Consider the following 12882-nt stretch of genomic DNA (forward strand, 5'->3'; position numbering starts at 1 on the left):
CGAGGACAAGGAATACGTTCTCGAAAAGGAGCTGAATGATGAAACTAAATATACCCCCAAGAAATTGTTGAATATGGGAGACACTGTAATGATGCTACTAAAGTGTCATTCATCATGGTGAATACTATTACTCCCAAACTACAAAGGTTCTATGAGGAATATTGGCCTTATAAAAGTCATTAGTGGAGAAGTACCATCAACGAGCCCGTCAAGAAAGGTATAAAATAGTCAAGTCACTCATAACCAGCAATATGAAGGACATAGAGTTTGTCACGGCCCACTTGCAATGCATGCAACGGTATGTGGATCGTTTATTGAAGCTCAATGTTAAATTCGATGAAGAATTGGCTATTGACATAATCTTGCACTCATTGCCTAGCTGTTATGATCAGTTTGTTATGACTTATCATCTGAACAAGGAAGAAACCACATTGAGTTAACTCCAAAGCTTGTTGAGAACCGTTGAGAGTGGGATGAAGGGAAAGAGTACTGCTTCTACTCATGTTGTTGTTGCTCCCGTTTTGGAAATAGGGCAAAGGAAAGGGAAGAAGAGGAAAGCTCCCTCGAAACAGAACTGGAAGTCAAAGTCTCAAGCCGGGTCATCAAGTAGTGGCCCTAAAGGCAAATCTAGTTCTGAAGCTCCCCTACCTCTGATCCTATAGAGGCTACTTGCTTTTACTGCCATGACAAGGGGGTTAGAAGAAAATCTACCCCAAGTACTTGCAAGATATAAATGATGGCAAGGATAAGCCAACATCGACAGGTATTTACACTATTTTATCTAACAACTCATCACATTCGAATTCTTGGGTTCTTGATACAGGGTGTGGTTTTCACATTTGCTCTAACTTCTAGGGACTAAAAAGAAGTGAAGATGTGGAGCATGGGAAGATGAACCTAATATATATGAGTTGTTGTTTATGAGTTGGTTGTGTATTGATAATGTAAAACCGTTAAATTTCAAACAATTTTTCATTTAATTGTAATAAAACATTTCATTTACAAATCATCCCAAAATCATATATCCAATATTTTCACCAAAAACACAATACAAAATCCATATCCCAAGATCTCAAAAACATGTCATCTACAAGTGTGTACTGATCATGTCGGCGCCTTCCCGTGATCATCACGGGTACCTAAAACACATAACACACAAACAGTAAGCATAAATGCTTAGTGAGTTCCCCAAAATACCACATACAACACATATGCATTTCCAGGCATAACTCTATAGGATCTTCCAATCCAAGTGTCTCAAGGGATTTCCATCCCATAACTCTATTGACCTTCCGGCCCATACTCTGTTGACCTTCCGGTCCATATCATCATACTCATATCATAACATATCACACACACATATATATATATATATATATATAACATGCATCACATAAACATCATACACATAAGACCTTCCGGTCACACCTAGTTACCCCATCGGGTATGGCATAGTGAGAAGACTCACCTCGCTGATGTCGGATAATCACTCAAGCTCGATTCCCTGATGTATCGTCCTCCTATATCATAAGTACATCTCTAATTAATACCTTCTTGACTTAGTTTGACTAACACTATTAAGTCAACACTAGTCAACCCTGGTCAACGTTGGTCAACGGTCAACCTTTAACCCGACTCGTCGAGTCTCGCATAGACTCGTCGAGTCCATACGTGAACTCAAGTCCTTTGCACCCTTTCTGACTCACTGAGTCACTCACCCAACTCGGTGTGTCATCCACTGATATGAGTCACGGGATAACCCGCTCCGACTCGTCAAGTCTGCTCATGGACTCGGTGAGTTCGTTTCATGCACAACCTCAAACAAACATATGAGTTCATATCTATTCCTCTAATCCTTAGATCTAACCTTTCCAAGCTCAATAATCACGTAAAGTCTCTATCTTGATGTACATGCAACATCTATATGACCATATATGATGATTTAGCCCCAAATACCACAACCCAAGGTCATAACATCCATTGATCTCCATAAAGCTTGATGAGTGAGGCTCTTTGGACCTCTATGGATCCAGATCCAAAGCCTCATCACTAGAAAGGGACTATTTGGACATCAAATCAACCTAACAAAGGCCACAAGAAACCCTAAATCCAAATATACTTCATAAAACAGAAGATGAGTCGAATTAGTACCTCAAATGCGATGATATTAGCTTCAAATCCACAGAATAGCAACCTCCTTTGCTTCCTCTTGGTTAGGACCTCCTTCTTCTTGCTAAACAACACCACAAAGGTCAAGAATGGCTTCCTTTCTCTCTCAAAACGCTCAAGCACTCTAAGGTTTCTCTCTATGGATTGGTAGCCGCAAATGAAGGCCATAAGGGCCTTTAAATAGGTCCCAAACCCGAGAAATTAGGGTTTCTTTCGTCAGCTCTGACTCGGCGAGTCGCTCCCCTGACTCGTCGAGTCTCCTCATTAACCACGTCATCCAGTCACGACCAGACTCGACGAGTCTGAGCACCAACTCTTCGAGTCACCCTACATAATTAAAGAAATGCAACATAAATCAATATACCTGGGAAACTGGGTGTTATAGATAACGCGTAAACGCATCAGTAACTTGGTGTTATAAAATGTTTTGTTGTTATAAAAAGCGATATATTGGGCCCCTCGGTGATTTGGTGTTGACTTATGTGTCGGGACTGGTCAGGACTGAATTGATGTGTTCGTTTAAGTTCTTCGTCATTACAAATAAGAAATCGTGAAAAAAACTGTTGGACAATGAGAATGATTTTTTCCATGTCATTTGTTCACATGATATCTTGTAGAACAGAGGATTATATGATCCCTTATCTTAGGACATGTAAATGACTAGGTCAGAGTTCGAAAAAAATCTTTGAGAGCTACGATTACTTATCAGTTTTTGAAGTCATACTTGCAACTATAGTTATTAGACTTATCCAAGTGGGAGACTATTGGATTAGGTGTCTAAACCCATAACTATAATTGGTGTGTACTTGAATTGATAGTGGCATGGTCCTTTTGGGTTGCCTTCACACGTGCAACTAGACAGAATGATTAATTGAGGAAGAGGAATAATTTATTAATTTGTTTAATAAATTGGAATAAATTATTTATTAATACGTTATGGAAATAATATAACCATATTATTAATTAATATTTAATCAAAAATTAATTCGGAATTAATTTTGGGATTAAAGGAATTAATTAAAAGTACAAGGACTAAAACTGCAATTGTTCAACAGTTGAGTAAAAGAGTCCAGAACCTTCCTAGGGAAGGTGGTGGACGAAATTTATGGTATATGTAAGATTATTATAGAATTTCTAGAATATCTTATCATATATGGATAATCAAAGGAGGTTAATAATTACTATAATTGAGGTTAGGATTATCCATAGCATCCTTGGTGCATTATATAAAGGGTTCTAAACCCTAAGAATTATGGCCACTCTTTAGAAGTAGTAAGAAATGAAAATTTGATCTCCTCTTCCTCTTTCATATCATTCTCTAGCATTGTGTGTTTGTGAGCCATTAAAGGTGTTACACTTGTGACACTAAGTTCTCAAGCTTCAAGATCTACAACGGAATTAATGTTATTACAATATAACAATCAAGGTATGTAACCAAACCATAGTTTTATATAGATTTCAAAAATTGTAGACACTTCCTAGGGTTTCTCCTTTTGTGTTCAAGTCTGCATGTTCAATTATAGAAAACCTAGATCCAAAGCATTAGGGTTATATGCACATATAGGAATTGTTGTTATGCTCAAAACCCATCAGTGAGTACATAGTGTTTTCAACCCATATTAATATAATTATTATATTTAATCATAAAACAATTAACCCAACTTCACATCCCTATTATCTTCTTTATTCTTAAGGATCTACCCTAAAAATCATCTATCCTTCATTCATTCATTCATATGGATTGTCCTAAGGAATAGGCACGAAGTCCATCGATGCCAAGGTTTATCTAACATGCACTAAGTCCATAGCTGTCAATGTTATCTATAAGGCACTAAGTCCATAGCTGCCAATGTTCATCTATAGGGCACTAAATCCATAACTGCCAACGTTCATTTGTAAGGCACTAAGTCCATAGTTTCCATGGTTTTTAGAGTACATCTGGTGAACACATCGTTCATAACACCTACAGGTTGCGAGCCTACTAGCATTCCATTGGATTGTCTAGAATAGTCTGTGGTCGTCATTTATACTCTGCTAGATTACTAGATTATCGTTAGGGTCAAGGCTTCTCATCATCTATATCATTTTTCATTCATCATCATTCATCTCATCTTTCATCTACCCATCTTCACCCAATATATTTATAGGTATAAAAATACATATATAGTTTAAATCAAGTAAAACGTGTATAAATCGTTTATCTAGCATATATATCAGGAACATAGATAATTTGCACATATAGCACGTAATTTATATTAAATACTTCATATCTATGTGTAAGATGAGAGTAACTATGCACTCACTTGTTAAAATGATGACTCCAAACTCAGGCAGCGTTTCGATTCTAACAATTTTATTTCCCTTCGATGAAACCCAGTATCATTATCACTAGATTTTAGTCTAATATTTATTGCGGCTAATTATTAGTTTAGATTTATCATTAACTCAAGATCTACGAGCAATATTGTTTTTCTTATATTATATAACTGTAAACAACATTTTTCAACTACTATGTATACGCGAGGGCCAGACATGAAACACCTGCGGGCAGGACCATTTTTCGCATTTAAGCTGTTCAAACCAGATACCCCGTACCGTGAGATGTTAAAAGGTATTATAATAACACTTTGTATAATTTATAATACTTAGCACATATATTGTTTATAGGTTCATAATAACGACAATGAACTTAAACATAAGTTATACTTAAAGTGGGGTAAGCATAACTCACTTACAAGAGGGTTTAGCGAGGAACCGGGCTCTGCGTTGGTAGAACTTCTGAGCCGAAAGCTCTTCTTCACGGAGGTGCTAGGGAAGGAAAAGGGGCTATGGGGAATGACTTTTTCATAGAAGATTATTCAGAATAAATAATCTTAACCAAAGTATAGTATATATCACAAAGATTATGTACATATAAAAAACGTTGAAATCCGACTTATAACGAAGAAGTTATAACCCATTGAAGTTTTGTGACAAAATCGACAATGCGCTGCGTATCGTAAAAAGTGAATTTTTGATAAACTACTTTTTAAGCTTAGCAATTTAAACGAAAGTCGTAGTATATGTTGAACCGAGAACATACATAAAAAGAACGTCCAAATCTGACTTCGTTTAAGGAAGTTGTGATTTTTCTATGATTTAATGTAACAGTACACAGTCCAGAAATCAAATTTTAGATCAATTGATTTTTAGCCGACATAACCTAAAGAGAATTGAAGATCTCATTAATAGGAGGTCAACGATATAAAGACAGATGAAAACGGACGTTGGATGACAAAATTATGAATTTTTAACGTACATAAACTGTCTAAGCCTGCTAAAATAAAACGTAAAAAAACTAAATTAAAATTAGCCGATGAAGTCTAAACGAAAGCTGTAGATCATGTCACTACCTACGTGTGGATATAAAGAACGTCAAAAATGAAGCTCGTATGCGAAAGTTACTGAATTTAGAAGATAACTAATTTTTCTATTTAATCCGAAGGTGACACGTGACAAGATCTGGGTCGTACCTTCCTCCCCACAACTTCGCATTCGATTTTGAGACGTAGATGGAGTACACCCCATGTTTGATACCCCTCGCGTACTGCATACGCTCAACGTACAGGTTAATTACTCCCCGCGTAAGTAGATTTCACAGCCTATAAATATGAGATATTTTTCCTCATTTTCTTCACACCATTCTTATCCCTATCTCTCTCAGATGGTGTTATGAAACTATAAGGACAACTTACTATTGAGAAAAAGAATGATCTCTTTGTCAATAATAACTCTATATTAACTTTTCTCATATTTCTTATTTTATTACTTAACCATCCTGACGCAAAAGTCGATGTCTTTTTCATGTTGTAGATAGGGGTGTCATATCAGGCGTGACACCGGGTTATCTTGCTGTGTTTTTATCTGACACGTCATGACAAAATTATATATAATACGAACACAACACGACATGATATTATGTTTATTTTTATTAATACGAAAATGAATCAATTAAAACACAATACGACACTATAAAAATAACATAATAAACTTATTAGTTTATCTAATTCATATTTAATCATATATGACTCATAAACATGATAAACACATGCTAAATAATATCAATTTCGTATCGATTTTTTAACAGGAGCACGGCACGACATAATATCGTGTTTTTTATATTTGATACGAACACAACACAAATACAAATTTGAATTTGTCCTAATTTCATTTCGTGTATGTAACAGCCCAGGATTTCCAGGTATTTATTTTTGGTGCGTTTTTGAGAATTGTGAGTGGACTCGGCGAGTTGGAGCTCGAACTCGCCGAGTAGGATCGCGATTTGGACGCGGGTTCGCGTCTGGACTCGGCGAGTCCACGCTGTGTAATGAAACCCTAATTCCCAGGGTTTGAGACCTATTTAAAGGGTCTTATGGTCGTCATTTGTGCTCACCAGTCCATAGAGAGAAACCCTAGAGTGCTTGAACGTTTTGAGAGAGAAAGGAAGCATTTCTTGACCTTTGTGTGTTGTTTAGCAAAGAAGAAGGAGGTTCTAGCCAAGAGGAAGCAAAAGAGGTTACTATACTGTGGATTTGAAGCTTAGATCATCGAACTAGAGGTATTATTTCGGCTCATCTTCTGTTTTGTGAAGTATAATTGGATTTAGGGTTTCTTGTGGCCTTTGTTGGGTTGATTTGATGGCCAAATAGTCCCTTGCTAGTGATGAGGCTTTGGATCTGGATCCATAGAGGTCCAGAGAGCCTCATTCATCAAGCTTTATGAAGAACAATGGAGGTTATGACCTTGAGTTGTGGTATTTGTGGCTAATTCATCATATATAGTCATATAGAGGTTGTATGTACATCAAGATAGCGACTTTACGTGATAAATAAGCTTGGAACGACTGGATCTATGAGTTAGTGGAACATATCTGACCTTAGGAGTGAGTTTGAGTCATTGCATGGCATGGACTCGCCGAGTCCGAAGAACAGACTCGGCGAGTAGCATGAAGATTGCCCAACACCACTCAGCGAGTGGTCTTGTCGAGTTGAGGGATTAATTCAGTGATTCAGGGAGAGTCATAGTGGGTTCACAGTTGGACTGAGTCAAGCTAGGGCTCGCCGAGTTGTTCTTGAGACTCGACGAGTTGAGTCGTGGAGGCCCCACAACTCATGCCAGGTGGAACTCGTCGAGTTAGGAGAATACTCGACGTGTCAGGTGAGGATTTCAGGGAAATCAGTGTATGTGCTTAGACTCGCCGAGTCGTTATAGTGCACTCGCCGAGTCCGGTCAAAGTTGACCATTGACCAGTGTTGACCTATGTTGACTTGTTTAGGGATAGTTAACCTTAGTTGGGAAAGTGTTAATTAGAGATGTATTGTGTTATAGGAGGACTATAGCTCGGGAGATCGAGCACTAGTGATTTCAGGGATTTACGAATTACCGAGACACGCAAGGTGAGTCTCCTCACTATACTTTACCTTTAGTAGGTAAATAGAGTTATGTGATACAGTGTTTGTATACTATATTTATATGTTATGTGTTGCGCTGCATTATTCTTTGTGATTTATGCTGTGCATGTTTACCAGAGTTAGAACCTGAGGGTTCACAGAGTTTGGGTGCACGGACCCACAGAGTTATAGCCTCGAGTGGCTAATATGTGTTATATGTGGTATTTTGGGGAACTCACTAAGCTTTGTGCTTACAGTGTTTGGTGTTATTTGTTTCAGGTACTAGTGACGACCGCGGGAAGGCGCCGGCTTGATCCGTACATACGCATGGGATTTATGATTTTTGAGATCTTGGGATTTTTGTATTAATTGGATTGAATATTCAAAATGATTGTTTTATGAATATTAAGTGAATTATGTTTTATAAAATTTAAAAAATTTGTTTTGAAATTTACGGTGTTACAGTGTATCTTTTCCGCATAGTATCATCGATTGACACTCGTAGCTGTAGCAACATGATTTTTCTTAGTACCGGCTACATGGGGAGGTGTAGCGTGTGGTACCTTAAACACGAGTCAGACATGCCGATACCATGCTCTTCACCCTAATAATTAATGGTGTAACGAAAGTGATTTTGATGTGGAATTTGCACATGGAAATGACACAAAATAGGGATGGCGGAGACATGAATGGCAAGTAGCTAAAGTTACCATCTCCATTCACATGTTTTGGGCGTCATCTTGTGTTTGGCCTCAATTACCAAATCAATAACTCCATTATTTTATAAAATCCTTTTGGCCCGAACATAACATTACCCCATCCAACCACTATGATCAAACTCGCTTGGTGTGACCCGGATGTTTTAATTATTTTCGTATGTTGATATCAATCGTATGATCTGACAATTGATCAATAAATAAGGAAATGATTACAAGTCATTTTCATTGATGTAAAAAAGGTATGTGTATAAAATTAAAATACATATAAATGCCACTTCTGAAATGTGTAAACATGTTGTGAGTGTACCATAATGAGTCAATAAAGGCAAGTCCATTGGTCTGAATTATGTAGGCACAGATGAATGTACAAAAATGCCCATACATTGATGATATGTTGTAAGAAAGACAGAAACTCAAAGCCATGGTACATTGGTATTTGGTACCTAACCCGCTTTATATTGACGGCAATGCACGTCACACGTCATGTGTTATATCGTACTACTTTTATTGCAGCAAGTACTACCATTCATGATACTTCTCCATGTGTTGCCATGCAAAATAAAAAAATAAAAATTATAATTTAAAAATAATAGAGTTAAATATGATTGTAAATTTGTAATTTCTTTGGCACTTGATAGTCATGAGAATGAAAATCAACAAAAGCTTTGAAGAAAAAACTTATCTCGAGTTTTATCCAAAAAAAAAAAAAAAAAAAAAACTTACCTCGAGTTTGATTTTATAGCACCTAATTTTGTATTGTATCTAGAAAGATATATGTACATTGTTAGTTATAAATTAATAAAGATTTTCATACAAAACATTATAAATAAAATAAAAAAATGTCTTAATTTTAGTGGTAGGGAGAAATTAAACTACTTTTCAAGGGTCGCTTGCAAATTGCAAAAACTTTATTTGCTTGATCACGTGAAATTGGATTTGACTTCATTTGGTCCTTAAAAAACACTTCAAAGTTTTATAACTTTGATTTAATATCTTAACCTGAAATTACTATTCAAATTTTTTTGTCTTAAATTTAAATTAAAACGCACTACGCATCTGACATTCTAACAATACAAATGATAATATTATTTAAACTTTCTCGAATTATTTCCCTCATTAAAAAACTTGTTGACCTTTGATAAACGACTTTATAATAAGTCTTTAAGACTATAACGCACGAGAATAATGCAACTTTTCGCTCACCTAAATTCATTTTCATTTATAATTTGATATCAACAAAACTTAATTACAATTTTTGACAGCTTCAAACCACCTTTCGCCGGAAAATCAAGATTATCATATCCCACCTTTCAACCATCCCCCACCACTTCCCGCTCAAATCTCGTTTATTTTCATTTCCCAACTTTGTAAGCTAAACCCACGTCTCAGACGCCGGTGGTTAGTTCACACTTCGTCGGAGAACATATTTCCCGGCGAGTCAAGAGGGAAACAAGTGTCTTCTCCACCGGTGCTCCATAAGAAATGCGCATAATTTGCAGCATAAAAAGAGTTTGTAGGATCGGCAGAAATGGCTTCCAAATAAGTCTCTTCAGCAGCCCACAAGTCTTTTCGAACTTGCCATAAAAAACTTGCGTATTTGTTAAGTGCTTCTGCGTCTTTAGGTTCCACCATTGAAGCTCTTTTGAAGTAATCCTCAGCTCTGTTACATGGACCAAAATGTAAAAATAGTTAACCAAGTGTGCCAAAGTAGAAAATCACAAACTTTTTTTGCCCAAAAGGGAAAATGTAAGAAGACGAAAGAGATATTTTGACAAGTATTAATGGTTTTTTGTACCTATCGTAATCTCGTGTAACGAGGTACAGAAACTGGGCGTAATTCGCAAGAAGAAGCGGGTTGTCGGGTTCTTTTGAGAGACCCGTTTGATAAAGAAGCTCTGTTTTGGAGTGATCTTCTGTATCTTCTTCCTCGATTTTCACAGTCACCGGAGAAACAAATCTCTTCATGGTTTCATGATCCAGATCGCCGTCGTCTCCGATCACACCCTGCATTCTGTCAGCTTCATCCACAATCGAATTCCATGACTCCCATTCATTATCCTTACTCGCTTGACCCGAAACCGACTCCTCGCTAGTCCTTGTCGGGTTTACGATTGATGACGATGAAGTTATAGATCTATCAAATCTTCCGTCGCCGTCTGTCCCGCTGGCAACTGCCCTGAATTTCCCACCGCCGCCGTTGTTTCCGCCGATTGAGGTGGTTTTCGCACCTGAATTTACAGAAAACGTTTTGACTGATGAAGAATCCAATTTTGTTTCACTTTGGTGTTCTGTAATCGACTCTACGGTGGCGGGAGGTGGCGGCGTCGCGAGTGCGATATTGTTTGACATTGAATAGACACTGTAATTGGCTAAAAGAATCATCACGTACACCATTAAAGTAGGGGTTTGGGAGAAGACTTGTTGGAACAACCAGACGAAAGATGCGTTCATTTCTTGCTGAACTCTCACAAGAATCCCCTGTAAATCTTCGTAGTATAAAAGCTCTCTCATTTGAAGTGTGTAGCTTTGAAGCTCTCGGATTATGAACACCATTGAAGAGAAAGCTTTTTTTACTGAACAATAAGCAGATTCACCTGCGTCTCTTATTCCCTCCTGCCATTGTTTCTTCCTCTTGATAATTCGCAATGAAAATGGCAACTCAACGCTGTTCGCCTTTCGCTCAATACTCGCCGGAATCATATCCCCTGGCCAGTCAGGCACCTCCATCTTCAAACCAGCAAATGGGCTCTGGCTCTCCGATTCCAATTCCAATTCCAATGCTAAACCGTCATACTTCTCTTTATTGCCAAATTCGTCGGAAACTTTAAACTGGAGAGCTAATTCTCGAATTTTCTTTGAGAATTCTTCATCGGAAAACTCTGCATCTAAGCTGGCGGAGACGGCGCGTTGGATAAGCTGCGGCTTTCTAGATGAGTCGGATCTCTTCAGCTTCGTCCCAAATATCGCCGTCCGGTGAACGTAGCGGTAACCCAGTGCGCGATGGGTCAAACTCCGTCGTTTTGCTGACGGTGAAGAGATTGCAGAGGCTAGAGTTTGCAATGAAGAAGAAGGAGAAGAAGAAGAAGAAGGAGTTGATTGTGGAATCGAATGTTGTGATAAACTCAAACACCTATTCACCATATCCGTCCTCATTTTGTAGAGAGAAAAATTGAAAAGTGCGAACAGAGATTCAAAGATGCAAGCTTATAGATCCAATAACCACCAAGTGATAACTTTCCTTCAAACCTGAAACGAGTAAACATCAAGCAAAACCCTCAGCAAAAAAAGTCAATAATCTTCTACAAATCTCAAGAAAATAATGATTATGCACACATAAACACCACTTTTGAGCATTAAAATTGGATCGGGAAACAGAAACCAATGGGAATATAGTAATTCAAGAGAAGATTGACATCAATAAACGAAATTGGTCATCGAGATTACCAACCTAGAGCAACTATTTCTGCGACACCGTAGTTTATGGCGACAGTGAATGTTTTCCGGCGAGGTACGACGGAACGTAACTTCACATAGCAAGAAGGAGAGAGGTGTGAGGTCATATATATATATATCTCTCTCTAAACACGAGGGATTCCTTCTCTACATAAAAAAAATCTAGGGAAACATTGAATCAATCACATCGTATGTTTTTGTGTATTTATACGAATACGACTGGCAGAAAATCAATACGGAATACAATTTGTCCCGTATCATTACGTCTTGTATTTTTAATTCAGTCCCTACACTTTTTATTTTATTTTGTTTCGTTTTGGCGCTACTCTTGACAGTCTTGTGTGTTGTTTTCTTATATAGCACACGTGACAAATTAGTTGCCTAAACATATAGGTAAATATTAAATTGAGATATTATTTTTTTAGAAGCGTAAAATAATATATATATATATATATATATATATATATATATATATATATATATATATATATATATATACTAGCCGTTACCCGCGCACAGCGGCGGGGACAAATAGCTTCTTTCAACGATAGTTTTTAAAGAAAAATGTTATGTTCCAAAAGAAAGTTCATGTCGTGGGTGAGAGGAAGGGCGGTAGTCGTGATAGTGGTTGGTTGAAGGCGGAAGGAGGCCGAGCGGCTGTAATGGTGGTGGTTATACTATCTTGGTTACTGGTTATGGTTCTTCGAGAGAATGTGCGTATATTTCTTACTTTGAAGGGATTACGAAAATAGATATTATGAGATGGCTTGTTACCAATGTGAGAGAAGAGATCCTCTATAAATTGTTGACATTGACCGCTTCAAATGGCTGAAGTGTTGAGATTGACGGGTTCAATTTGCAAATGAATTCTTCTATTAATTTGATACAAGATTTTTAGGGGATAAAAGATAGGGTTAAAGTTTTATATTATTATATTATAAATGGGTTGTACTTCAAGCTTAATAGTTTGGACGTCTTAAAAAAATAATATTATTATATTCAATCTATTTATAGAAATAGTTAGATTTCTTTTATAAGTAGTAAAGATATATATATATATATATATATATATATATATATATATATATATATATATTATGTGTAAGACCCAT

At 37.0% G+C, this 12882-nt stretch overlaps 1 protein-coding gene across 1 annotated transcript; it reads right to left on the reverse strand.

Annotated features, from left to right (window-relative positions):
* Positions 1 to 9500: 9500 nt before the first annotated feature.
* Positions 9501 to 11898, reverse strand: LOC145010719 (uncharacterized). Its single transcript, XM_078969232.1, has 3 exons — positions 11766 to 11898; positions 10113 to 11563; positions 9501 to 9977 (listed from the first exon to the last, which is right to left on the reverse strand). Exons 2-3 carry the CDS (start codon positions 11468 to 11470, stop codon positions 9722 to 9724), a joined length of 1614 nt encoding a protein of 537 aa, XP_078825358.1. The 5' UTR covers positions 11471 to 11563; positions 11766 to 11898; the 3' UTR covers positions 9501 to 9721.
* Between the last annotated feature and the right edge of the window lie 984 nt (positions 11899 to 12882).

The sequence above is a fragment of the Lactuca saligna genome, chromosome 8, assembly GCF_052625555.1.
Source record: "Lactuca saligna cultivar CGN05327 chromosome 8, ASM5262555v1, whole genome shotgun sequence".
Taxonomy (NCBI): domain Eukaryota; kingdom Viridiplantae; phylum Streptophyta; class Magnoliopsida; order Asterales; family Asteraceae; genus Lactuca; species Lactuca saligna.

Bases quoted from the DNA above. Each gene is read 5' to 3' on its own strand.
- LOC145010719 (XM_078969232.1), bottom strand. From the start codon at position 11,470: ATGAGGACGGATATGGTGAATAGGTGTTTGAGTTTATCACAACATTCG. The intron at 9,978-10,112 runs GTACAAAAAACC...TCCATGTAACAG, and splicing joins GTTACACGAGATTACGATAG to AGCTGAGGATTACTTCAAAA.